Raw genomic sequence first — 25964 nt, 5'->3', positions numbered from 1 at the left:
CTACACTAAACTATAAGTGTACCAAATTTTATGCTCCTACGTCCGCGCAATTTTTGTAAAAAGGGGTCCAAAGCTTTTGCATCACGTATTAGTATATAGAAAACAAACAAGACCAAATCAAAAATAGACTGGCCCAATCTATCATCTGTACTAGACAGAATTTAAATAGCGTTGCTCTCATTGACTGTTTCCTAACTCTCTAATTACGTCACCACTATACTATTAAAACAAAAATAGCCCGATGCTAGGGCTTCGAAAGCTTGTTTCAAAGCGACCCCGTTGAACTATTGTTGTTAACTTGCTCTTAACTACACAGTAGCGGCGTAATAGGTTAATGGGGAAACTAATATTTAGCGGTTGTTGAGCTTGGTTGGACTGTTCCTTAACAAAACTATGGATATAACTATATTAATTCTATTTACGACCAGATTTTGATATGGACCAATATAATGGAACACCAACAACACTGCTTGAATTTAGACTTAAATTCAAGCATTTAGTAGAGACACTACTTTGAGTGTCGAAGCGGCGTTTGGCAATTTGGCAACTGCGACGGTACACACTGCAAAGCGTTGGGATTTCCGAAGTTCGATCGAGTAAACGCACAGTGCATCTGCATAGTCATGTTGGTGTCGCATAGGAGACAATCGTTCCCATAAAGCTATAAGTAAAACGTTTCCAAATATATAATTACTTATTTTATTAAAAGTTATTCGGTACAATAATATTGGTCACTGGTCACACGTTACATGAAAGCATAACACTTTTCAAGGTCAAATTAAATCGATAGAGATATCTGGGAGACACCAAGTATCACAAAAACGTACCAACTTATTTCGCTTTCTGAGAATATTCCTTACAAAAATAATATGAAAATATCAAATAACTAAACGTTCGGATGAAAATATTCTCTAAAAGGGTTTATCGAAGATAGATGTTTAGATTTGTTTTGGGCCTACTCCAAGCTCCGGCAATCTTTTCCAAGATTGTTCGCATAAATCTAGCAGTTATGTCATCTTAGGAGCAATTTATTTATTTCGTAAGAGGTCACTTGGGAGAGGCCTAAGTCCAGCAATGAGCAGCGAATAGCGATAGGCCGTCGTTTGATTGATTGACGAGGTTATAAACTATTTGCTGTTGGATATCATTCACATGTCATATTTTAAAGAGAGGACATGAACAAACCTTTAACATTACACTTTTATTCAATGAACAAAAAATCTCAAGAGAAAATAGCAGGTTCAAGACTTCCAAAAGATCCCTGCCCAAGTTTCTAGACTCCTAAATCCTTTTAACTAAGTTCTAAAACCTCCCAAGGGGGTACGCCCCGTTTAACCCTTGTCTACTAAATCTTATTTATAGGACAGGTAAGTAAGAAGTATAAGTAAAACGGTTACACTTAAAAGCTTTCTTTAGGAGGCAGATTGAACGAGACAGAAACATCACAAGGCCAGAGAAAATACAGGGACCTTTATCCGATACAAAATATTAAAACCAGATGCTGCGACAGTTGGCATTGGCAGCGAGGCTACAATAAAACTAAGCTGGAATAAAGTAACAGTATCGTGAAAGTTATCTAGGCTTTGTTTGCTGTTTTTATGACCAAACAGTCTGCCAAAATTTCATCTGAATGGAAAAAATTAGCTTGCAAAAACTGTTTATGTAGAGAAAGTTGTCAAGATGTCACAAGAGCTATTCTTGAGTTATTGGAATCAAAATTGCCGGAAAAAATTGGTTTTTATTTTTAACTGTCTTATTGGTTATAAGTTTAACGTTTCAATTCCACAAACTTAGAATTGAAATGCGGCATTCCGCATTGACGAAATTTTCAGTGCTAAAATCTTTCAACTGCAATTAAACTCAATTAAATCGCTTAGCGAATTAAAGACAGGCGGATTGCTTTGATACATTCAACCAAATATAAATTGCAATCACTATTTCAAATGACCGGAAGCCTTAAACTTAAGAGTAATTTGAAAACCAATCAACAAACTACATTAGATTAATTACGAAAGGATTGAAAACAGATGCCAATTAGATGAAATCAAGACGTAGAAGAAACAAACCATTTGAAATAGAAGAACTTTCTAGTTTAGAAAACAGGAAAGATATTTGCAGTCAGTCCAAGAATTGTATTGACTATCTAGACACACGGCAGTGTGTCCGCCAAGTTCGAGCAAAAAAACCGACACACCGGCCGTGGGTTATATTACACGAACCATTTCGGGCCAAGTTCGACCCACCTATAACTCAAAATCTATTTTATCTACGCATATGAAATTTCTAGTATCTGTAGAGATCTACTTACTTATCTAAAATACAAAATTTCATTAATGTACCTATTGTAGGTCTTGAGTTATAGACGTCAGAAAATCGCTATTTTTACTATACACTCACTGACTGACTGACTGACTCACTCACTCATCAAAAACCTAGACCACTTCCAATGGTCGTATTGACTTGAAATTTGGCATGGAGGTAGGTCTTTAGGTCAAGGTAAAGGAAAAAATCTGAAAATGGCCAAGTGTGAGTCGGTTTTAAAAATAATGAAGGTGTAAATTCATACCCCTAAGGAACTAAAACAAAAAAATTATCTATATCTTCCAATGGTCGTACCGACCTAAAATTCGTTACGAAGGTTTGTATTTAGTCAAAGTAAAGTAAAATAAGAAAAAAAGAAAAAAAACCTTGCAAAAATAAATGAAATCCCACCCAAAACATAAATGTGAAAGGCTGCCAAGTTCGATAATATTGGAATGCTTCGCCTATAAAAGAAGTGAGATCTAAATAAGTACCAAGTTCCATACACAGACCTCAGTTAAAAATGATATAACAAGTTGGCAAGTTTTAATAGAAAATTATATACTTGACTCATTGCGTTTAGTAGGTTCATAACAAAGTGTGTGAAAACTTGCCAACTTGTTATATCATTTTTAACTGAGGTCTGTGTATGGAACTTGGTACTTATTTAGATCTCACTTCTTTTATAGGCGAAGCATTCCAATATTATCGAACTTGGCAGCCTTTCACATTTATGTTTTGGGTGGGATAAACCTTACATCAAAAGCCTCTTTGCGAAATTGCGTCCTTAAAAGAGTTCACGGGGCACACAAATCTGGATGTAAGCCTCAAGATTGCTTGGATCTCCGCTGACCCAGAAATGAGCGAGGCAACTGAATCGAACTAGAAACGCGAACGCGTAACATACATGAGCGTCTACGAACCTTGAACTCATAAACGGGCAAATGAACCGTGTTTAATGTGAACAAGAATAGCATATCCGAAAACCATATTGTAAATAGTATATTTAGCACACGCCTTGTTATTTTCCTTAAATTGTTGTTAAACGTTTTGCCTGTATTGTAATTCTGAGTAGTTGAAGTGCATATCAAATGCTTTCTAGATTCGGTGTCGAGTTCCTCAAGGTTATTACAAATTTTCACTTTAAAGTGCGACTTCTATGTTTGTCTAGACATCGTGAACGTTTGCTATGACGTGGATCAAGAAGCAAATATTACGCAAAGCCATTTAATTAATTTCTTTTGAGGTTTAGGAAACTAGTAGGGCTGATGCCGACCCGGAGCTGCGGACTGCATAGCGAGTAGGAACGGGGTGGTTTTTAGACAGTAAGAGTCTGACACTACCTCACGTATAACACCAAGGCGGGAGAAGTCATTGGATGGATTTTCCCCCGCACAAAAAAAAGGTATAGGGAACTTTTAAACATAACTTATCTTCCGTTCATAAGAAGTAAGTAAGAGTTTATAAGAACCGGGGAAACCTAGACATTGGTCAATCCATTTAGGTAAGTAATAATAGGATACTTTAAAAATATTCCATCCTAAATCTTTAGTTAAAAGCTAAAAGAGCTACAATGATACGGTAAGTCGAGATGAATTTTGCTGCAATGCAGATGGGGTGGAAAATGTTGGGTGACAAACAAAAGGTTATTAACATACGCTGCGGGACTTTGTTTCTGTTATGGTATTACTTAACGGAGTTTAAATGTGAGTAAGCCATGGTATAATAACAGAGTATTACATCAGAAGCGTTGATTATGTCGTTAGTCCCATGTAGTAGTGAGTGTATTGTGTATTGGACACTAGTTTCAACTTTAAACAGAATATAGTATTTTAGTCGATTTTGGGGTAGAGTGCTCATCCCTTTATTGTTCAGAGATCCTATCGAAAGCGTTTATTGAAATGTTCCGAAACCGGCAAGCGAAACTGTTAGCAATTTTTTTGTTGAAAGTAAGCCGAAACGGAATTTTCCTACAAATTCTTGAGATACGCGCGTATCATTATTTCTAATTAAAATTCACTACCAAGTTGTAAACAAATTAGAACATTTATGGACAAGGCAAATGTTTTGTTTTCTAACTTTAATTTCTAATTTTCACCGGTCGTATGTTACCGTAACCATTATTTTGCTCGCACAGTGAAAGTAACCCGGGTTCAATTACCGTCTCGTACAAGACATGATTTGTAAAAATTGTAAAATACATGTTTTTAGTGAAACTATTCGCTTGAAGAGTTTCGCTATGGTTTTTGACTTAAGTGGCCTTGGATGGGAGCGGTTGGGATGTCGAGTGTAATCATAACAGCGCTGTCATCAAGCTTTTCATAAATGGCGGTCTGTCGGCCCACTTTAATGTAAGTGGTTACTGGTAGAGTTATGGAAATCTGCAATACTTATTAAGCAGCGACTTTGCTTATAAATACATTACACTCCACTTTGGTTTCAGAAAGTAAATGATGCTTATTATTTTAAAAATCGTTTGTATGTTATTCTTCAATTTTATTTATTCTTATTGATCGGAAATGGGGAATCCTTGGTTATTGCATCAAATAGAATGGATCCAAGTTTTTAAACTGACATGGTCACTAACACTATAATTAGAACTTACGACGGGATATTTACCATGTTTATTGAATTTGGTGAGTTTCCGATATTTCGGCACTGTTGCAAGCGCCATGATCACGGATTAACTGGAGTAAATGCGGGTGGGTGTTCACGAGCAGACAAATCGGTCTACCCGCTTTCTCGTTCGTTTCTTGCTGACGTCACTAACACCACTACCATTGTCACTTGTATCTCGGTTTAATTCTCGACACACAAAACTCACTGTGTCCGCTCGCGAACTTTTTCTTTCTTGGCACTTTTGCGGGTTTTACACAGTTGGACCACTGGATTCCAAGCCCTCGACAGTTGAAACCCATCCTCCCGGTTGAAGTTTTTGTACTTGGTTATCTCAATCGCTTCTCTTACCAGTCTAGGTATATAGTGGCGTTCTGTCGAGATAACTTGTGGGTTATGTAACTCAATCCAGTGGCTTGATCCCGCCTCCAGGATGTGTTGAGCTATAGCGGATTTTTGTGCGTCGTTGTTTTTCACCGCTCTGATATGCTCAGAAATTCTACAAGCCACAGTACGCTTAGTCTGACCGATATATGATTTGCCACAACTACAGTCCACTTTATAGACACCAGGTCTTTCTAGAGGGAAGCTATCCTTCGGCGAGCGCAGCATCTGGGAAACTTTCCGGAAAGGAGTGAAGACAGTCTTAATGGCGTATTTGTGGAGAATGTTTGCAACCTTATCTGTCACTCCCTTCACATATGGCATAAATGCTGGTTGCCTCTCAACCTCGCACCACCGATGTCTATTAGTGGGTTTCTTCTTGTGCTTTGCAATCCTATATCCGTTACTCCGCAGCACCTTCATCACATGTGTCAGCTCCTCCTGTAGATGTTCCTCGTCGCATAAATCATATGCGCGGTTGGTGAGTGAGGTGACTACAGAGTTTAGTTGTCTGGGATGGTGGTGAGAATCAGCTTGTAAATATCGGTCAGTGTGAGTCGATTTCCTGTAAACCGAGTGTCCCAGAGAGCCGTCAGCACGAACTAAAATCTTCACGTCCAGAAATGGCAATGTCCTCTCATTTTCCAACTCGTAAGTGAAGTTAATCTTCGCGTGCATGTTGTTTAGATGTGCCAAGCATACTTTCACCTCTTGTTCGCTCCCCTCTATGATACAGAAAACGTCATCGACATACCTCTTCCACAGCTTTATAGATGTGGTGGCAGTGGAGATGGCCAACTGTTCAAAATGTTCCATCCAAAAAAAAATGCTTCATCATTGCTTGTGTACCAGTTACTTTGTATACCAGGGTCAGTACTACCTACAGATTGATGGTGTGGCAATGGGCAGTCCAGTGGCTCCGGTGGTGGCCAACATTTGGATGGAACATTTTGAACAGTTGGCCATCTCCACTGCCACCACATCTATAAAGCTGTGGAAGAGGTATGTCGATGACGTTTTCTGTATCATAGAGGGGAGCGAACAAGAGGTGAAAGTATGCTTGGCACATCTAAACAACATGCACGCGAAGATTAACTTCACTTACGAGTTGGAAAATGAGAGGACATTGCCATTTCTGGACGTGAAGATTTTAGTTCGTGCTGACGGCTCTCTGGGACACTCGGTTTACAGGAAATCGACTCACACTGACCGATATTTACAAGCTGATTCTCACCACCATCCCAGACAACTAAACTCTGTAGTCACCTCACTCACCAACCGCGCATATGATTTATGCGACGAGGAACATCTACAGGAGGAGCTGACACATGTGATGAAGGTGCTGCGGAGTAACGGATATAGGATTGCAAAGCACAAGAAGAAACCCACTAATAGACATCGGAGGTGCGAGGTTGAGAGGCAACCAGCATTTATGCCATATGTGAAGGGAGTGACAGATAAGGTTGCAAACATTCTCCACAAATACGCCATTAAGACTGTCTTCACTCCTTTCCGGAAAGTTTCCCAGACGCTGCGCTCGCCGAAGGATAGCTTCCCTCTAGAAAGACCTGGTGTCTATAAAGTGGACTGTAGTTGTGGCAAATCATATATCGGTCAGACTAAGCGTACTGTGGCTTGTAGAATTTCTGAGCATATCAGAGCGGTGAAAAACAACGACGCACAAAAATCCGCTATAGCTCAACACATCCTGGAGGCGGGATCAAGCCACTGGATTGAGTTACATAACCCACAAGTTATCTCGACAGAACGCCACTATATACCTAGACTGGTAAGAGAAGCGATTGAGATAACCAAGTACAAAAACTTCAACCGGGAGGATGGGTTTCAACTGTCGAGGGCTTGGAATCCAGTGGTCCAACTGTGTAAAACCCGCAAAAGTGCCAAGAAAGAAAAAGTTCGCGAGCGGACACAGTGAGTTTTGTGTGTCGAGAATTAAACCGAGATACAAGTGACAATGGTAGTGGTGTTAGTGACGTCAGCAAGAAACGAACGAGAAAGCGGGTAGACCGATTTGTCTGCTCGTGAACACCCACCCGCATTTACTCCAGTTAATCCGTGATCATGGCGCTTGCAACAGTGCCGAAATATCGGAAACTCACCAAATTCAATAAACATGGTAAATATCCCGTCGTAAGTTCTAATTATAGAATGGATCCGTTACGACTCAAAAACATGTATTCTTTATAAACCAAAGAAGACTATCGAGTAGGGGAAGCACCTTTCTAGTAACATGGGATGCCTAGGCACAACAAAATATACCTACTATTTTTCCATCTAAATGTTTATAAAGCTCTTTTTTATCTTCCCTATCAAACCAAAGATTTATCCAAAGATAAAGCAAGTCAGTAATTTGTTCGACCCTACACAAACGTTAATGTTATTCCAAAGGGCTTGCCTTTCGTCATTTGTCAAAGGGACTTACGGCGCATTCCAATAAACTACGGATCGTTAAATTTGCTTACGAGCCGTAGAATTTTGACACATTTTGTATGGAGCTTATGTCAAAATTCTACGGCTCGTAAGCAAATTTAACAATCCGTAGTTTATTGGAATGCGCCGCTAGACCCTTTAGTCACTACTTTTTGTACAGTCTCCGTCCTCGATCGATAGCAATCCATTTAGGAATACGAATTAAACAAACTTCTGCCCTGTGATTGTGCGATTCTAAGTTTTATTTATAAAGTGTATAAAAATAGTGATCGGTCAAGGATTGTTGTTTATTTAGGGGCCGTTCAATTATTACGTAAGCACTATGGGGGGGCGGGGGGTCTTTACTTTGCTTATTTTGGATGACATGGGGGGTAGGGGAGTCTAGATGATGATTACGTCATCGGTAGTTATTTTCTTTTTTACACGAATGGCAACCCACACATTGTCTTTGCTTGAAAACGAAAAGCATTTTCGGGGATTCCCGCAAGTAATACATACATTTAGTGAACAGTGCGCGGTAATTCCCCTACTCGCTTTAGAACCGAGTAAGGGAATTACCGCGCGCTGTTCACTTGTCTAAATTTCCTCTATCAGTGTATTGTTTCGTTTGGCTGCTATAGCGAGTAGACGTATTGTAAGCATAGTAAAGCAAGTTAACATTTGTGTTACCATTCATTCCATTATCCAAAGTTTAATGTTTAAATAAGATGTCATTTCAAATAGACAAATCCAAGTTATACCAAAAATTGTTTGAAAGTTTTAAAAAATCTCATACAAGTACGAAAGTACAAAATGTACAAAAGTTAGTTAACGAAGTGTGGCGAAATTATAAATTACAAGCAAAATCCGACAAGGAACTAGATATTATTGTATCTAAGAGAATCGAAGAAGAATTGCAAGCAGCGACTAAGAATAAATCCAATTTACTACATTTTTTTCTAAGGTGAGTGACGAAATCATTTTAGGTACCTACTAGAAATATTAGAAATCGCCAAAAAGTTTCTCTTTGCTAATTAGAAAATATTATGGCCTATCTTAAAGTATAGAGGTAATATTCATTATATAGATTTATTTCTTATAATTGATTCCGTCAATTGGTCACAAAATACAGGATGTCAGTTTTATACATATATATTATATACCTACAGAAAACTATACTCTATTCAAATAGGTATTTAACAGAATGTAAACAATCTTTATATGTCTTTTTATTGAAATATGTGGTTTAAAATTGTAAACTGTGTAAAATCTGTTGTGATTCATTTAAAAACTCAACCAATATTAAAAAATTGCTTTTCTGTAAATACATAAAGGTGCGTACAAACATCGTGAGGCGTGCGCCGCGAATGGTTCGCACGTATACATGTGCCGTAGCATGCCTCAGGTTGATGTATGCGAGACGAACCATTCGCGGCGCAAGCCTCGCGATGTCTGTACGCACCTTTACAGATATCTGATTTTATAATTGCATATTTCAATAAAAAGACATATCAAGATTGTTTATATTCTTTTAAATACCTACTTGAATAGACTATAACACCCTGTATTTTGTGACCGGAACGATTTGCTCGTTTAAAGATATTAGATTTAAAGCCATAGGGTTTTGTATTTACCATATTTATTGCCATACTTTGTATTTATGTAGCTTAATAAGAGAATCTTTAGCAGAACCCATAGAAAGTTTTTATTTTTAGGCAACCTGTAAACCTGCAGAAAAAACACAAATTACACAGCCAGCTTCAAATATTAAAAAACAGGAAGAAGATAAAATAAAAACCGGTAATGAATCACAACAGCAATGCGAAATTAATAAAAATACAGATAAACAGAGACCAAAACCTTCTCAGGAAGCTATGAAAAATAAGATTGCTCTACTCGAAAAAAATTTGAATGCTTTGTATTCTGCCAGAGATACTATGTCAATCCGTGCTGAAGTTGATAAACAGATCATTAAGTTGCGCGAGGAAATAAAAACAGCAAAACAGTCTTTAAACAGGAAGGTTCAAAACGCAGTTGCCCAGAAGAAACACAGGGATGGTATGAAAAGAAAGTTAGAAGATATTTGTCATGAAAATCCAGAAATGAAAAAAAGACTATCTCTGAGGGATTCAGTGGGACGTCCTAATCTTGAAAGCAATCAACCTTTACTATTGAAAACAATCGCGGATATAGCTTTATTTGGGAGTGCAGCAGATGATAGAAGACGAACGGAATCAATTCGCAGCGTAAAAACTCTTGATGAACTCACACAAGAATTACGTAAAATGGGATTTGACATTAGTCGCAGTGGGACATATCTTCGTTTGATTCCCAGAAAATCTAATTCTGCAGAGGGACGAAGACATGTATCGACAGTCCCTGTTAAGCTCATTCGGGCTCAAACTGATCACCACAAGAGCCACTTAGATAGCAAGTTCGCTGAAACATCAATCCATTATTTAGAGAACATAGCATCCATACTAGGACCAGATCAAGTATTTTTCATATCTCAAGATGATAAAGCTCGAGTCCCTATTGGCGTAACTGCGGCAAATAAGCAAGCACCTCTTCTAATGCACATGGAATATAGAATCAAATTGCCTGATCACGATTGGGTAATCGCTGAGCGTCATAAATTAATACCATCTGTTTATGCTGGTATCAAAATCACTTCCAATATGCTAGGACAACCGCAAGCCGTTGGATATTCTGGACCAACATACATCGCTATTCGAAGTGGAAAGCATAGTTCATCTACTGCTAATACTCATGCTCAGGATTTCGAGACGCTTCTCGAACTTGAAGAGTTTCGACCATTAGCTAAAACTGACCATGGACTAGTAAAACCAGTGGTAATCATGACGGTTGATGGAGGGCCAGATGAAAATCCGCGTTATCAAAAAGTCATAGGGTTTGCTATACAACACTTTAAGCGACATGATCTCGATGCATTGTTTTTAGCTACCAATGCTCCCGGAAGAAGTGCGTATAACAGAGTAGAGCGCAGAATGGCTCCTCTTAGTCGGGAACTGGCTGGTTTAATATTGCCTCATGACCATTTTGGGTCTCATTTGGATGAACGTGGCGTTACAATTGATGAACATTTAGAAAGATCTAATTTCGAATTTGCAGGAAAAGTATTAGCTGAAGTATGGAGTTCAATGGAAATTGATGGCTATAATGTTAATGCAAAATATGTTGGGGCAGGTGAACAAGATCTTCCTGATTTTCCAGACATTAAATGGTATTCAGAACATGTGCGTGAAAGCCAATACTTGCTCCAAATTGTAAAATGTAGAAATACAGAATGCTGTCGTCCAAGAAGTGGACTATTTAGATTACTAGACAACAGGTTTCTTCCACCACCTGTAAAAGTAAAACAAACAGTTGATGACTTGGTTTTAGATGAAGGAGGGCAATTTCTTAATCTTCCAGTCAATTTAGCTCTACGCTTAAGTGCTTCACTCAAAGATTTCCTGCAAATGCCATACGATTATTTTTGTCCGACGGTACAATTGAGGCTATCAAGTCGAACATGCAAAACGTGTGGTCTTTATCATGCTTCCGTCAAGTCACTAAATCGTCACATCGAAAAGATCCATAAGAAAGTAAACACGCACACTGATAGGAAAGTTAGACCTGTAAGAGTCGCTGCTCGTCGTGCTAATGAACTGATGTGCATTATTCAAAATTTAGAGCACCATGATGTTGAATGGCTCGATGAGAATGACGTAGACATTCCAAAATCGGATGAAAGCGAGCAGACTCACAACACTGAGCAGCAATCGAAGCAATCCAATGTCATCGAAAACTTAGAATCATGGATTCGGGTTTCATGGACTGAAGACTGTTAATTTGAATTTAATATATGTACCAAAAATTTAAAATAAGTTTGTTATGTTAGTAAGATATAATATTTTTGTCCTTTACTCTATGTTGAATACCGTTTCAGTAAAATATAATCTCTATCCTAAATCTATTTTCTTATTTTTCAAATTATAATTATAACATTATAAAATTAAAAAAACAATACATTAATTGACAAATGTTTACGTAAGCATGGGGGGAGGGGGTAAGAGCTTTGCTTACTTTTGCTGACAAGGGGGATGGGGGGTAAATAATTGCAATAAATCTGCTTACGTAATACTTGAACGGCCCCTTATGTAAATATTTATTTGGTGGACTAATCATCGATTTGTTGTTGGTTGTGTATAGTAGTTTCATCAATGAAAAACAGTACAACATGTCTATTGCAAAATCCGTTCCTACAAACTGTTTTCAAAAGACTTTTTATCGAATTTTGAATAAAAATAAGGTCCATTTTTGGATGACTCCAACGTTAGTATGTATGTATCGTAGTGTGTATATGTAAAACCTCTAATCTTACCTGTACTCGCCTCTCATCATCTTTCGCGCGTTGCTCTGCCTGTCTCCGACGCCTTTCTTCGTCTCTTTTCTCTCTCTGCGCTTGCGCAGCGGCTGCGTGTGCGCGTAACTCGTCCAAACGTTTCCTCTGTTCTGCCTCGCGTCTTTCGCGGGCTAGTCGTGCTCGATCTAACGCTTCCTGCGACGCTGGAAAATAATAATAAATTGGAAATTAATAAACCTGAATCATTAATGCGTTGACCGCCATGGGGGTCATTAAGGCCACGATAGCAGGTTTGTCAACAGATTTCTGTCAAAAACGAATTTTGATTCATGTCAACAGTGCTCGCATAACAATAGTTTTTGTAGGCCAAACGCGTAACTCAAGTTCATGCCCTAATAATTTAATCTAAAGTACATTTTGCTAAAACAAACATTACACGCAGAACAATGTAACATAGACATTTGACATTTGGGACGTTAGGTACGTTTTAAAACGACAGAACCAATAAGAAACCCAATACGGCGGAACCTTGTTGAATAAGAGAACCTAATGGAGTATATTGATACTATCCGATGAAATAACTTATTTCTGAGAAAGAGACGGGTAAAGCCAAGGCAATTTAAAGAGTACCTATCAGAATTTTAACTCGCAAAACACTTGAAAACTCAAGCAGTTGAAGGTAAATATTTTAACGAATCTTGTTTGAAACTTGGCCCCTAAGCCTCTTAACTACAAGTCCTCTCAATTTGGCGAAGAAATTTCGCAACAAACTCTTCGTAATTCTAACATAGTTTCGCAGTAAAAGACTAATTGTTGTTTGTTTTTTTCCAGAAACTTCTCTAGCCATACGATAGAATCTTATAGCCATACAAAAATAGATTTTATGAACGGTTATGGAATATTCAAGTATGGTAATAAAGGCTACACAGACACGATCAATACGACATCGTAAATATGCTACGGTTCTACGCTTATGTAAAATAGAAAATTTCCATCTAGGCTGAAATGTAGGTGCATAACCTGACGTCAAAACATTTATAGGTACTAGGTTATACCATTTACAAAACCCCAACGAGTTAAACGCTAGTAGTTTCATGGAACCTGGTATAGGCTTCTGCATTAGTAGTCCATATTATTTATGGGACCTCTTTGGGTCTTAATAGAGGTAATATTCTAGTATTATAGTAAAATATGGTAACTTTAATACCGTATGCAGTTATAGTTAGCATTTACTAACACCTGGTGGATATTCAAGCTTTAATTGGTTAGGTATATTCAGATAGATGGGGCCCAGTAGGGCTGAAGCCTGATCCGGAGCTGCAAGCTACCGGGGTTTACCGGGGCTCCGGCTCGAAAAGCAGGAGCAGGAACAGGGTTGGTTTTTAGATAGTAAGAGTCTGAGACTCCCACTCGCCTGGCCCAAGGAGAGAAAAGTAATTGGATGTTTTTCCTACCTTAAAAAAACAAGGTATATTCAGATTGATCCTAAAGCGGAACACCTAGTTTCTAGGAGTTTGATTGACCAAATCAAATCAGATTAATATCCAGACTTTCATTTTTATTATTCTAGTGAATAGTTAAGTCCATTAGTATCAAAGCCCAACTAATTACCAGATATAACTATACACAAACCAACTAATTGTCCCTTTCTCCTTTCAACGTGAACACTCAATTCGATGCAGTCCAATTCTAAAGATCGCATTTATTGCCCGTAAAGTGTGGTCTACGCGCTTATTGGTGCTCAGCATGTTAGAGAAAGTCCGTCTTACACTTGATTATAGTTTATAACATATGAATATGGACAGAACAATTGTTTTCGGAAGTTTTGATGAATCAATTAACTAACTTTTAGTAGTGCAGTGATGAATAAGATTGGTTTTTTTCTTGGCATTAGTTTCTGGGGAAGGCGTGGACAGATTTACAAAATGAAATGGTTGTTGTGCAGATGATCATTCAAACCTAGTTACTAGGGTTAATGTCCAATTTAAAGTTTTTGCTCATTTGCTGTAGTGATTTTCATAGTTACCTAAAAGGAGATGGTCTTGGATAAGGGTCAACGACAACATATAAACTCATCATTTCTTTGGATAAACAAAAGCAGCAAGACAATACGAGTTGTTAATAGTTCACACATAACTGACTGGTTTTAAATGGTCAACATATCGTGAGTGCATACGACAGTTCGAAGATAAAATATAGGCATAAAACATACGATTTGCAGTCTAGACAGCAGACGAGTCGAGAAAGGCCTTTAAAGCTGTAGACACGAACATCTATTGAAGTGATACAATATGTCGTAAAATTTGCTTGTTCCATGTCACATCCTACTGGTATTGTGAATATGTAGACCACCGAACAATTTGTGTCGCAAAAACTACTGAACAGATATAGATGGAACAAAGGTAGAACTAGCATTACCTTTCAATGCTAGCTCAATCCAAGAATTGATAAAGTGGAAGATTAGGAAGATGTGAAGAGACAGGTCACTCTCAATCAACCGATTTGAGAGTTATTGGAAGAAGTCTAAACGTAGCAGTGAGAGTTGTGGACGTCTCGTGGCGTCTCTGATGATGATGATGAAGAAGAGAAATCAAGATATAATAAGCATCTAAAAGCCTTTATAAAGTAGTCTGACGTCAATAACAAAGTGAATGACAAAAATGAACCTCACCTGTAACTCGATTTGGCTAGATACGGTCAAAGTGACTAACCAGCTAGATTACAAGCTAAGAGTACTAGCCCAGATCATTCAATTACTAGTTTCCTTAATTTAACTCTCATTTGCGTGGGATCTAAGTGTAAGTATAAATTCATCCAATGTGTCCATTATGGAAATGTGGATCAACCGATATTACTGATGAGGATAACTAATAAACAGGAGACAGGATATGTTTCCTATTTTCCGGTCATTATTTTAAAATTGTGAACAGCAACATTGCTGGTTGCTACGCACAGAAAATTAAGTACATGTTTAATAAACATAGATTTTATCGGAAATGAAATATAATTAAAATTTTGTAAAAGATTGTTCTGTAGTAGGTAACTATTTATTTTAAAATAATATCTTACTTCATCCTCAACTTCTACGAAGTATTTTCAACTTTACGATTCAGCGTTAAACTTACAAAAAATTGTGTAACTACAAAGAACACTGGCGCCATTCGAGCATGATTCAGAATAACAGCTCATAAATAGACAACAAAAAGGCTTTATGTTAAATTAATTATACTGATACTAATAAAATGCATCTCGGACAACCAACTTCTGTTGCAAGACATTGACATTGCATTGAAACAGTTGATTCAATCAAGTAAATTGAAAAAAGGCAGCAAACTACCACGACATTATGTTGCAGACTACTTTTTTAAAACGTTAATATATTTTTATCAAAAGGACGAAGTTGAAAACACAGAACACATCCAGCTAGATAATATAATAAAAGACCATGATCATGAAATTAATATGTAGGTCATGCCCATTAAGGCATGCCGTTCCACTTTTGTGAAAGGGATAAGAGGCTTCAGGAATGACATTAACTATAAATAAAAAGAACTAACGACTTAGGTAATGTGATGGCGATTGAAAGGAAATTCCTTAATGACGACAACACAAATATCATCTTATTTACATCACACGAAAGCAGAAGGCTGTAAAGATCGGAGAGCTATTATCATACTGGGTCATGAGACATTTGCAGGTGAGTGAGTAGTTAGTAGTTACGCTAATTTAAAAACAGATAACAATTGGATCACACATTCGAAAGGATAGTACCTACTCTATAAATCGTGCTTTCTACAACTTCAAAAGTAAAGTTAATTAGGTAGCAAATAATTAAGGAGCAGAAAAGCGGCAAGTGAAAAATGTATTCCCTTTTGTCTCATAATGAGAAGACAGTGAAAAAAATACTGTAGAACATTTTCTTTTTAAGTAAATAATTAATTGAGCTATCCCTCAAGACAGGGTAGATACTAGAACAAACTTTATTAGATTAAACCGCCTTAATTGAATTCTCGGGAGATCTCTCAATGTTGAAACACCAGTGAATTTGGCAGTTGTTAAGAGAAATACTCAAGTAAACTGAGCAAAAAGCCTCTTGGAGAAGTTTACTCTACATGCCTTTTTAAGTACACAGGCTTTGCTTACAGACATACTATGAAAGGAGAATAATCAGCTACGACCTAGAAACTGACTGTTCAAAAGGATAGCCATGTAGTCTTAGCAAAGAAACCACGTGTCTATAAAAACTTCCTAGGAATCTCTATAGAATTCCAGACAAACCCATTCCTTGCCCCCAATAGAAGTCAGGTTATTGCACCCATATTTATCGACTACACAAATTACATAATCAATTCGATGCCCCACTGACATATCAAACGTAACACATACCAAACCCTTAACGCGTTGACTTGACCCAATTAATTCAAAATGCGTACTAGTGCGTACACGTCACGCAAACAAATGTAAAGCAATCAATAATATAGTGAATGAATGTTTGAATCAATTGAATACAGGATCAATAGAGTTAGTAAATAGTATGACGTCATCAGACAGGAACGCAGCGGTCTAGCACTTGCTAGCTCGGTATGCAGCCGCAGTCGGCATCTGGACAGATATTAGAACCACTCTGCTATTGGAAACTTGCAGCGGTTAGATGGTATACCTACGATTGGAATAGATCGGAACGGGATCACGCTGAATTTCTAAGAACCACATTCTCAAGTCGTGTCTGTTTAGGATTTAGAAATTTTCTCTGCCTTAAGTTTTAATAAAGAATATTAAATGGCAATCAATCAATGTAATGTCTACAAGACGAGAGCACTCCAGACCATTCATGGCTGTAATCCTTTCAAAAACGGCTGTCTCACGCGATAATATTATTGATTTCCAAAATATAATCTTTGTCAAACAACACGAACAGGCTAATAACAGTTCCGTATGCGTGATTCCGGATCGTAATGTTCTAAACAACGGGTAATATTATATAAAAACACGAGAGCACCAAGGTTTCTCTAGAGCACTACATTCGATCCACTTTTACTAACTAACAATAATATAATGGCTAGTTTTTGTCCGCAGTCGGCTGTGGTAATATAGATTCGCAATATTCGTAAAAAAGTGTAAAGATATTGCTCTTGGCGACAAATTAGACACTCAATACCAATCTCTTAATAAAAAACTCGATTGAATGGGACTAATCAACGAAGTGCTCGAGAGCAAACAACTGAGGTCAACGTATCGTATCACTCTATTTGAAACTTAAGTTATTGCTAGTTAATTGACAGATATAAAAATGGTCTCCAATTTCTAAACAATATATGCGAAAACATCGACATCGCTGTGGGCGTGACAGTCATTAATCTACCATTTTAAATTTCAATCAACTAAAATATGTGTGTAACATATTAGATTATGAAGACATAAAATATTAAGTGATTTTAAAATCCTCATCTGAACTTTAAACAAAAACAAATTCCTATCTTAATCTTGACAAAGATATGAGAGATGTTTTTGTAGATTACAAGATTAAAATGGCGTTGTAGAGTGGGCGTATTTATGGAATCTATGGACTTAGTCATGGAGCATTGATCATAGCTGACATCACATCTAAGGCTGATAATAATGCGGGGACTGCGAGTGAATAAAGTTCACTGCGTGATTAGAAAGGTCGGAGGACCATTGATTCTGTGATGTCAATATAGACAGTTATGTTGATAAATATTGTTTATCACTGTGCTGTTTGTCGTTTAAGGTGTCGATTTACTCTTTACGCATTTTTTTTCTCCTAATAGTCATTATCATATTTGATACAAAAATGGAATGGAGAGTTGAACAGGAAAATGTCCTAGAGAAACAATTCATAAAACTTCATTAAATATTTAAAGAAAAATTCACGTAGGTGGCAACCGCACTTGAGAGAAGATTCTCCGAATCATCTGATGCCTTTTACACCAAAAATAGGTAGACGACCTTTGATATTCTAACAGTATCAATATTGGTAACGTTTTGAGTATCTTTTAAAAAAGATCTGCCTTAAGATTAAAACCAAATTCGATTAAGAAAATCAGGAGAAATCTGGATATCTTCTAAAAATACAAAATCATGATTCGTCCTGATTGATCAAATCGCTATTTGGGTTAAATAGTTTGAAAGTAATATAAACGGTATTTCCCCATTTGTTACCAGTCAAGTTGAAGGCGACATTGCTCTATGATTACATGGACGCAGAGCGGAAGACAATTGCCAATAACTCGAGAATAATATCTGAGCTTATAATGTAGGAAACGTGGCTGAGATCGTGTGTGACTGGTGTAGCTTGTGATAAGTAAAAGTGACGATTTCGATACAAAAACTTAACTGAATAGATGAGACAATGATGGATGATGAGAAATAAGAAAATGCTCCATTAACTATTTGCTTTCTTTGGACTGATCTGGTGAATTGAAAACGAAAGAAGACTCGGTAAACCAATTTTGGACTTGACTCTTCAAAAGAATAATAACAATCATTGCCAAATATCAGAAACTGCTAGCCATATTTATAGGAGAATAGAATCAATAAGTCAATAAAAAAATAATCTCCGATGAAGAGATGGCATCTTATCGCAGACCTTGATCTTAGAAGTAAAGTTAATGACCAATCGACCAACAATACAGACGGTAAGTAAATAAAACATCAAACATAGGTATGTGACGTCACATTAGTTAGTACACTAGTCCACATTATTCAATGCAAGGTCATGTTGACAAAGAACATGAAAATTAGACGAACTACATCATCATACGATTCCTAAAAAAAGAAAAACATGATTTGCACATTTTGAAATATTTCCAAGCGTGCCACAAAAGGGATATGCGTTCGTTATCTACTGCGTATGTTGCAGATACAAAGATACGAATGAACGAACCTAACCTATCACTAATTACGTAGGTATAATTAAACTTGACACGGTTTTGGCACATGACACTATTCGCTAGATTAATAATTTGTTTTGCTTACAACTTTCTAAGCAGTAAGCGAGTATTGCAGCAGATGAATATATATTTTATGGAATAATCCGATAACCGCCCATGGCCACTTAAAACACCAGAGGTGATACAAGTTCCTTGTCGGCCTTTTGGGGGTTAGGAATTTAAGGGTTGTTGGGGAATCAGGATTGGGAAGGGGGTTAATTGGGCCTCCGGTAACCTCACTCACACAACGAAAGCGTTGTTTCACGTCGGTTTTCTATGAGGCCGTGATATCACTCCGGTCGAGCCGGCCCATTCGTGTCAATGCATGGCTCTCCAACACTTAATACTATATATTAGTATGCAACATACGAAATCGATACGGTAGGAGTTATTGTGGCGACCTGCAGTCATAAAAACGTTATCAATGAAAATATAACACCACAAAAAGATGTACCAATATTACTTCTCAACATACCTCATATCAGATCAATAGAACATAATATTACCTAGTTTATCGAACACAATCTAAATAGGACTGATAAGCGAGATGAGGAATGCACTTGCGTAAGCATACTAAGTATTTTCGCCATTACATATACTATATATACGATACTGTATATGTAATAGCAAATATAGATTGGCTTATCTGAAGATTGGAGTGGCAGACGTGTTTGAAATCATGTAGGACCAGCAGCAAAAAGTATTCATTGATGTCATTTGTTCTATGGAAAATAAACCTTGCTCATGTTTGTCAATAAACTTACTCACTATTCGACGAAAAGGCCTATCCTTTCGCGTTAAATTAAAAGATAGCATCAACGTACGTATGTTTACATTAGTCATTAGAAAAGGACAGGTAACAAAGTCATTCAGGATAATCTTCTGCGACCAAGAGGTACATCTTAATCATCCAATGCATTGGATTACAATACCAATGACAGAATAATTCTAGACAAAAAGTCAAAAGACCTCTTTTTCAAAGACCAAGACTGGCTTTCACATAACGTATCAAATGTTTATAACAGGTGCGACTACCCACGTCAATGATGTAATCAAAGTCTTGTCTCCTGCTAAGGAAAATATGCGGATTAAAAGATGATTTGCAATTCTCAATGTCGCTTACACCTTGAGTAGTATACATGGTCTCGACGGCTTTATATTAGGAAAAACTGCTTTTGAAGTCATGTTTAGCCTTTCTGGCGTCTATTTCTAGCCCATGTTATAGCATGGGTCACTCCAACCTGCAATTGGACTCTGTATAATAATCACATATAGGCTTTTACGAACCATTTGATCACGAATCTGCTCAAAATTTGATTTAAGGACCAAAAAATCTCTTACTCAATCTTTTTCAATCGTATCGTTAACGCCCTTTAATCCGAGATCCATCTATCTGTTGACCTCGCTGAGCATTGCTTAACCGTTACTAAACTACGCCTACATCTAATCAACGAATGTTGGAATGTAATAGATCGCATTCTTTACAAGGTGGGTGCTTTTCAGACCTTCGGCGGATTGGAAGTGGTGGTCAGTGCATAAAGCAAAATCGTTAAGAATGGTCCTATTTTGGCGTAAAAGAGAGGGAATCGTTAATAAGTTATTTTGCAAAGATGAGAGAGAAAGAGAGAGAGAGAGATGTTTGTATCCTGTGTTAATCTAGGTCATGGTTATTGTCTCATTCCGCGTGAGAGAGATAGGTGACATAATTAGGTATATTACCGAATTACCAATTGACACTAATATCCACGTTTATAAGTGAGGTCTCCAAAAGTTTTAAAGGCGACTGCCATTAAATATTAAAAATTGTTTACATTATAAACAGATAGCTATTCAAATAAGAGCTGTTCTGTAATTGATTAGACCTTCAGTGAAGTGAAGAAACATTTCAGTTTCACTAAAACTTAACGAGAAAACGGTCTAGGTCGACTATCGATATAAGATTGGTGTTTGCTCTCACATTAAGGGGATTTTGCACACGTATTTTACTTATAGAAGTACCTAGAAGAGAATGGACAGTCAATCTTCTTCAAAAAGCCAGGAAATTTAACTAATGAGCGTGCTAATAGCAAAAAGCGGACCTTGGCACTTTTCCCAGAAAGTTCCAAAAGATTTTCTATTTAATTGCTTCGAAAGGGAATGAAAACTTCGTTGGCCTCGCCAAGTTGGTCAAGTGTACGCCCACTAGTGACCATAGAAAGTGATATAACAATAAATAAATAATTTAGAGGAATTATTTCATAACACCCGAGTGGGTTGACTTAGAAACTTGAGTTAACTTGACACCAAATTGATGCAGTTCGTAGGAAGATGAAGTCCAAATGCATCAACTTAATCTTTAAGCAATAAAGAATACCCATTTCAGTGGATATTATCTACCTATCATTCAGAATAGAAAAACAAGTTATGCAAAAATGTATTGTGTTTTGGTCACTTAAAGTCGATTTTGGCATTTGACCTTGAGCATGGCACTGCAGTGGCATTTTGGTAAATTGTAGCTGTCAATGACTTTGTAAAGCTGATATTAATAATTAATTCAAGTGCAGACTGGTGATGTAATAATCTAATTACAGTTCATGTGTAATTATTTAAATGGTGACTGTTTTTACTGAGCGGATTAAAGTGTAGGTAGAGAAATGCAAATTGTTAAATGATAATATTTTCAAAGGTATTTTGTAGCAAATAAACTGGCGATGTACAAATAGAATATTGGCCTTACTTGTATAACTACTTTAGGTAGATTAATAATGCAATCCATACTTGGGTGCAAAGAAATGGAGACTACTACCTACTTTTTTTTTCATTTTAAACAACCCTCTATAACTATAAAAGACTAACTCAGAATACTTAATTTGAAACGTAATTAAATTACCTTTCATACAACATACCAATTAATAAAATACTTGTATCAGAAAATATCTAGTTATAAAAAAATATTATTTCTTTGCTCCCAAGTGTAGTTATTAAATTAGACCAACAACTTAAGTAGCAAATAGTTACACAAATTAATTTAAACCAAGATACAATCTTCAGTTAAGCCGAAAATCGATTAACCAAATAAAACGGCTACCATTTAGATCGCTAGCTAAGATTATATAGAAACAATCACTTTCCAACGTGTACTATGCAAATATCTGATGGGGCAAAACAGTCTTTAATACCCAGACATAGAGGTCAATGTCCTATCTGAATAAGGTGTGCTACCAGCCACCACTCCAATGTTTGTCTCATGATTCATGCATTAATTATGTATATGATGTCAATAGTTTCTTATAGACATTGCTAAGGTTGTTTTAAGGCGTTTCCTGAATACAAAAATGTAGGAAAACTGCTTAGTTACCTATGGTATTTTCCATAAACCTTCTTAGTAACCTTTATCTATATAGTTAGTTATATTAAAATGAATTGTTGTTCGTTAGTCTCGCTAAAACTCCAGAGCTACACATCGATTTGGTTAATTTTGGTCTTGAATTATTTGTGGAAGTCCAAGGAAGGTCTAAAAGATAAGAAAAATATTTTTGAGGCAGTCCAAAGTTTGCTGGGTCAGCTAGTTATGATGTAAAATATGGGCCCAGAAGTGACTCAGCTAATTGCAGGAGCAACATATTTTGGGTTATATTCCTAGATTAAATTATCCTGTAATGTGTCTTCATTTAGTACATTAAATTTAAAACATTATACATTATTCATATCATTGTTAAATATAGGGAAATGTGTCTAAAATATTGTTTGTTTCCTTTTATTAGAGGAAAGACTAAATAGGATTTATTTGTCCCATAGGGATGTATTATATTTTTTCTGTATTTACTGCATTTTCCCTAGGAAGTGTTAAGTAACAATTCAAAAACGTATGCCAGTATTAGGTTGGTTAAATAATTTTGATATTTAAGTACCAAGTTATCAGATTTTTTAAATTCAAATTTAGTACTTGCCTAGTACAGCTGTACAACACTTTTAACTATATTTAGATACAACACTTTAATAAATCCAATATAAGCATTTGGTCTAAGTCGATGTAGCTTGGTTACATGCATGTTGAAAAAGTAATGATGGAAACTTTTTCATAGTTAGTTAAATAGACCATTATTTTAAATATGTACATTTTTATAACATTAGCTACTAAATGCTATAACATAAACACACCCCTCTGCCTACCCCTTCACTAATAAAATGGTGTGATGATATGTCATATTAACATTGACACACAGTCACTGTATGACACACAGATATCGTGAAGGATTATGAATATTGATTCAAAATTTACATTACAAATCATTCAAGTAAATACTAATTTGGATATAGGTATATGGCACTTACTCCTACACTGAATATTTTATTGAGAAACATATTATAATGATGTGGGTTTAGAGTGTGTGATGTTGTGTTATAGTTATTGCTGTTTGGGTAGAATCATAAGTATGTTTGAACATTATTCATCATTATATTAGTCTGATGATGACTGAGACAAGATGTTTACTGCACGATGCAACATAGAGGTAGTTATTAACTATTTAAAGATTTGTGGATCACACAAACCATTTGTGGATACATGCTATACAGTAGCTGGTTGCCCAGCCACCACACCAACCGTACAATCTCTTCAGCACAGTGTTCATAATTATTTATTACTGTAATATGTATTAGTTATATTGAATATCATTCCATTAAGATAATATGATGAGGTAGAAAAAGACTTGATTAAATTAACTGTTCAAGTTGCAAGCAATTATTCTCAACAAATTATAATTAAAATTAAAATATTTGGGACAATTAGTTATTTGGATAAGTTATGTCAAACCAACCATTTCAGGAAAACTTTATAAGGATAAATCCAGTTACCAAAAAGTACCAATGTAAAATAAAACTATTCCCCAATTAGGCATATTATGAGTTGTATGCAAAAGGCAATGTGCCTATAGTCATTCAATTGAACTTGCACAAAATTATAAAGTAAGAATTTCAAAACAGGCCAACAAACCATGATTTTCTTATTGAAATTGACAGGAAGATTTAAGTTAATCTTACAAGAACAGACCGAGGTCAGGTTTAGTGTCAACATTCAATGAATATTTGCAAGAATAACAATATTTAGTATTGAAAAGGAGTTTTTGTATTCAGATACTGGTGGAAAATATTCATAGACTAGATGGTAACAGCGATATGGCTAAAGTTCTAGACTTTTTTAAAGATTTAAATACTAGAATGTATTTAAAGGTGGTTAGTTACATGGCTAAGGTTTTGATATGACTGCAGTCATGCCCAAATGAAAGTAAACATGTTGTTCCATACAACCCTTTACATTTTCATTTAAAACTACATCTGTCGCATTAACCAATAATATTAGCATTACCTGCGCACAATATCACATTGATATGTTAGCATGCAATCCCCTGTTATCCAACAAGTATAAATTATCAGTATTAACGCGCTTATTGCGGTAATACCTGCCAAGAGCTTATCTTTTATCAGATATACACCATGTACAATTTCCCTCAAGTTGTTATGATGAAAATACTTCATTTCCAATGCAATTCATACTTATTACGTACAGATACAGCTGTGATAAGATAAATGAGTAGAAAGTTACCTGCAATGTACGTGTAAAATATGTATTAACACGGCAAAACCTCCGCCGTACTAATCATATAATATGACTCAAGTTACACATCATACAAACAACGTATCATTACATTTACGTCATTCACCGGGAATTTCACATCAAACGACCTGCTGAAACTAAATTAATACACCCAAATAACGGTGAAATAAAGCAACATAACAAAAACCAAGTTATGTGCGACACTGTGACATTACGGAGGCCTAACGTTTTTAGAGACATTCTCGGCCAACTATTACCGTCTGGCGAGCGTTTTTCTAATTATAGAACATACCACGACGTGAAAAAGACGTCCAAATATAGGTAAAAAACAAAACACACAGTTGTGAGGATAGTATCACACTTCGGACATTCTCGAAAGCGGTACACGAGCCCACTACGTGGGGCCACGACACGATTTAGGGTTAGACAATTTTTCAATCACATTTTAACACTAGAACGACACATTTCAACTATAATTGCACATATACCTTTACTTTCAGCGGTTTCGGTAATATCTTTCACGTCATCAACCATCTTGCTGGATGACAGTCACTCACTACACACTTTTTATTCGAACATATTTCGAAAACTCATACTTTGGTTCACTATTTTCAGCCAGCCAGCCAGCGAGCGATCTATACGACGACACTTCGTTCCGTTCACTGCCAACGACGACGTAAGACGTAAGCGATGGCGAACAACCTTCACACCGTTTGTTGAATTTTATATCGATGGCGTCATCGGGTTTAGCAGTTCTTTTTATTTAATTATTTGCGATAAATGTGTATTACTATATTACTATGAAATTTATTTTAATATCAGCTGATTTTCTAATTCAAGTTTCTATTTAGGCATAACGGTTGGTTTCCAAGTCATATTTACAAAAAAAAAGTAAAAGAGGCGCATGATATTCTCGCAACACCGAACGATGATAAATTTTATAAATGTGATATAATCGTTATAATATTATAAAATATTCTCACAAAATATATAAAGATATTTCCAACAATATTACATTATTTTGTATTAAATTGAGTTGATTAGTATGACAAAAGAGAATATCAGTTCTTAACAGCGCCATCTAGTAATAACTTGGAGAACTAAATCGTACAGCGCCATCTATACTTAAAGATGTTCACTAATCTAATCTTTTCATCAAATAACAGATGGCAGCAGTATCGTTTTAAAACATTTTTTTGTTTGTAATCAATAAAATTGTTTGAATTAGTAATTGTTGGTCCTGTGTTATACTCAGCAAGAAGGTGTCTTCCAAATAGTGAAACTTATTAATTAATTATAACAGGATAATTAAGCAAAA

The 25964-nt window shown here is 36.3% G+C and overlaps 2 protein-coding genes across 13 annotated transcripts in view; one reads left to right on the top strand and one right to left on the bottom strand.

Moving 5' to 3' along the window:
- LOC118278271 (MAP7 domain-containing protein 1) overlaps positions 1–25467 on the bottom strand; it is a 72170-nt gene extending 46703 nt beyond the window's left edge. For 3 of the 12 annotated variants that reach the window (XM_035597480.2, XM_035597481.2, XM_035597479.2), the window contains exons 1-2: positions 25135–25464; positions 12119–12303 (exon numbers count right to left, since the gene is read on the bottom strand). In XM_035597480.2, the coding sequence (XP_035453373.2) occupies positions 12119–12303; positions 25135–25180 (231 nt within the window). In that variant the 5' untranslated portion in view covers positions 25181–25464. Of the gene's footprint in view, positions 1–12118; positions 12304–25134 lie in introns of all 12 variants that reach the window. The other 9 variants (XM_035597486.2, XM_035597484.2, XM_035597483.2 and 6 more) reach the window with 6 other exon arrangements.
- LOC126911692 (uncharacterized) lies at positions 4888–7344 on the top strand. The gene is made up of 2 exons (XM_050700255.1): positions 4888–4937; positions 6350–7344. Exon 2 carries the CDS (start codon positions 6380–6382, stop codon positions 7235–7237), a length of 858 nt encoding a protein of 285 aa, XP_050556212.1. The 5' UTR covers positions 4888–4937; positions 6350–6379; the 3' UTR covers positions 7238–7344.
- Positions 25468–25964: the final 497 nt, after the last annotated feature.

This window comes from Spodoptera frugiperda, chromosome 18 (genome assembly GCF_023101765.2).
Source record: "Spodoptera frugiperda isolate SF20-4 chromosome 18, AGI-APGP_CSIRO_Sfru_2.0, whole genome shotgun sequence".
Taxonomy (NCBI): Eukaryota; Metazoa; Arthropoda; class Insecta; order Lepidoptera; family Noctuidae; genus Spodoptera; species Spodoptera frugiperda.
This window is presented reverse-complemented; position numbering and strand designations above follow the sequence as displayed.

Excerpts from the sequence above, each read along its gene's own strand:
- LOC126911692 (XM_050700255.1), top strand. The coding sequence starts at position 6,380 with ATGCACGCGAAGATTAACTTCACTTACGAGTTGGAAAATGAGAGGACA.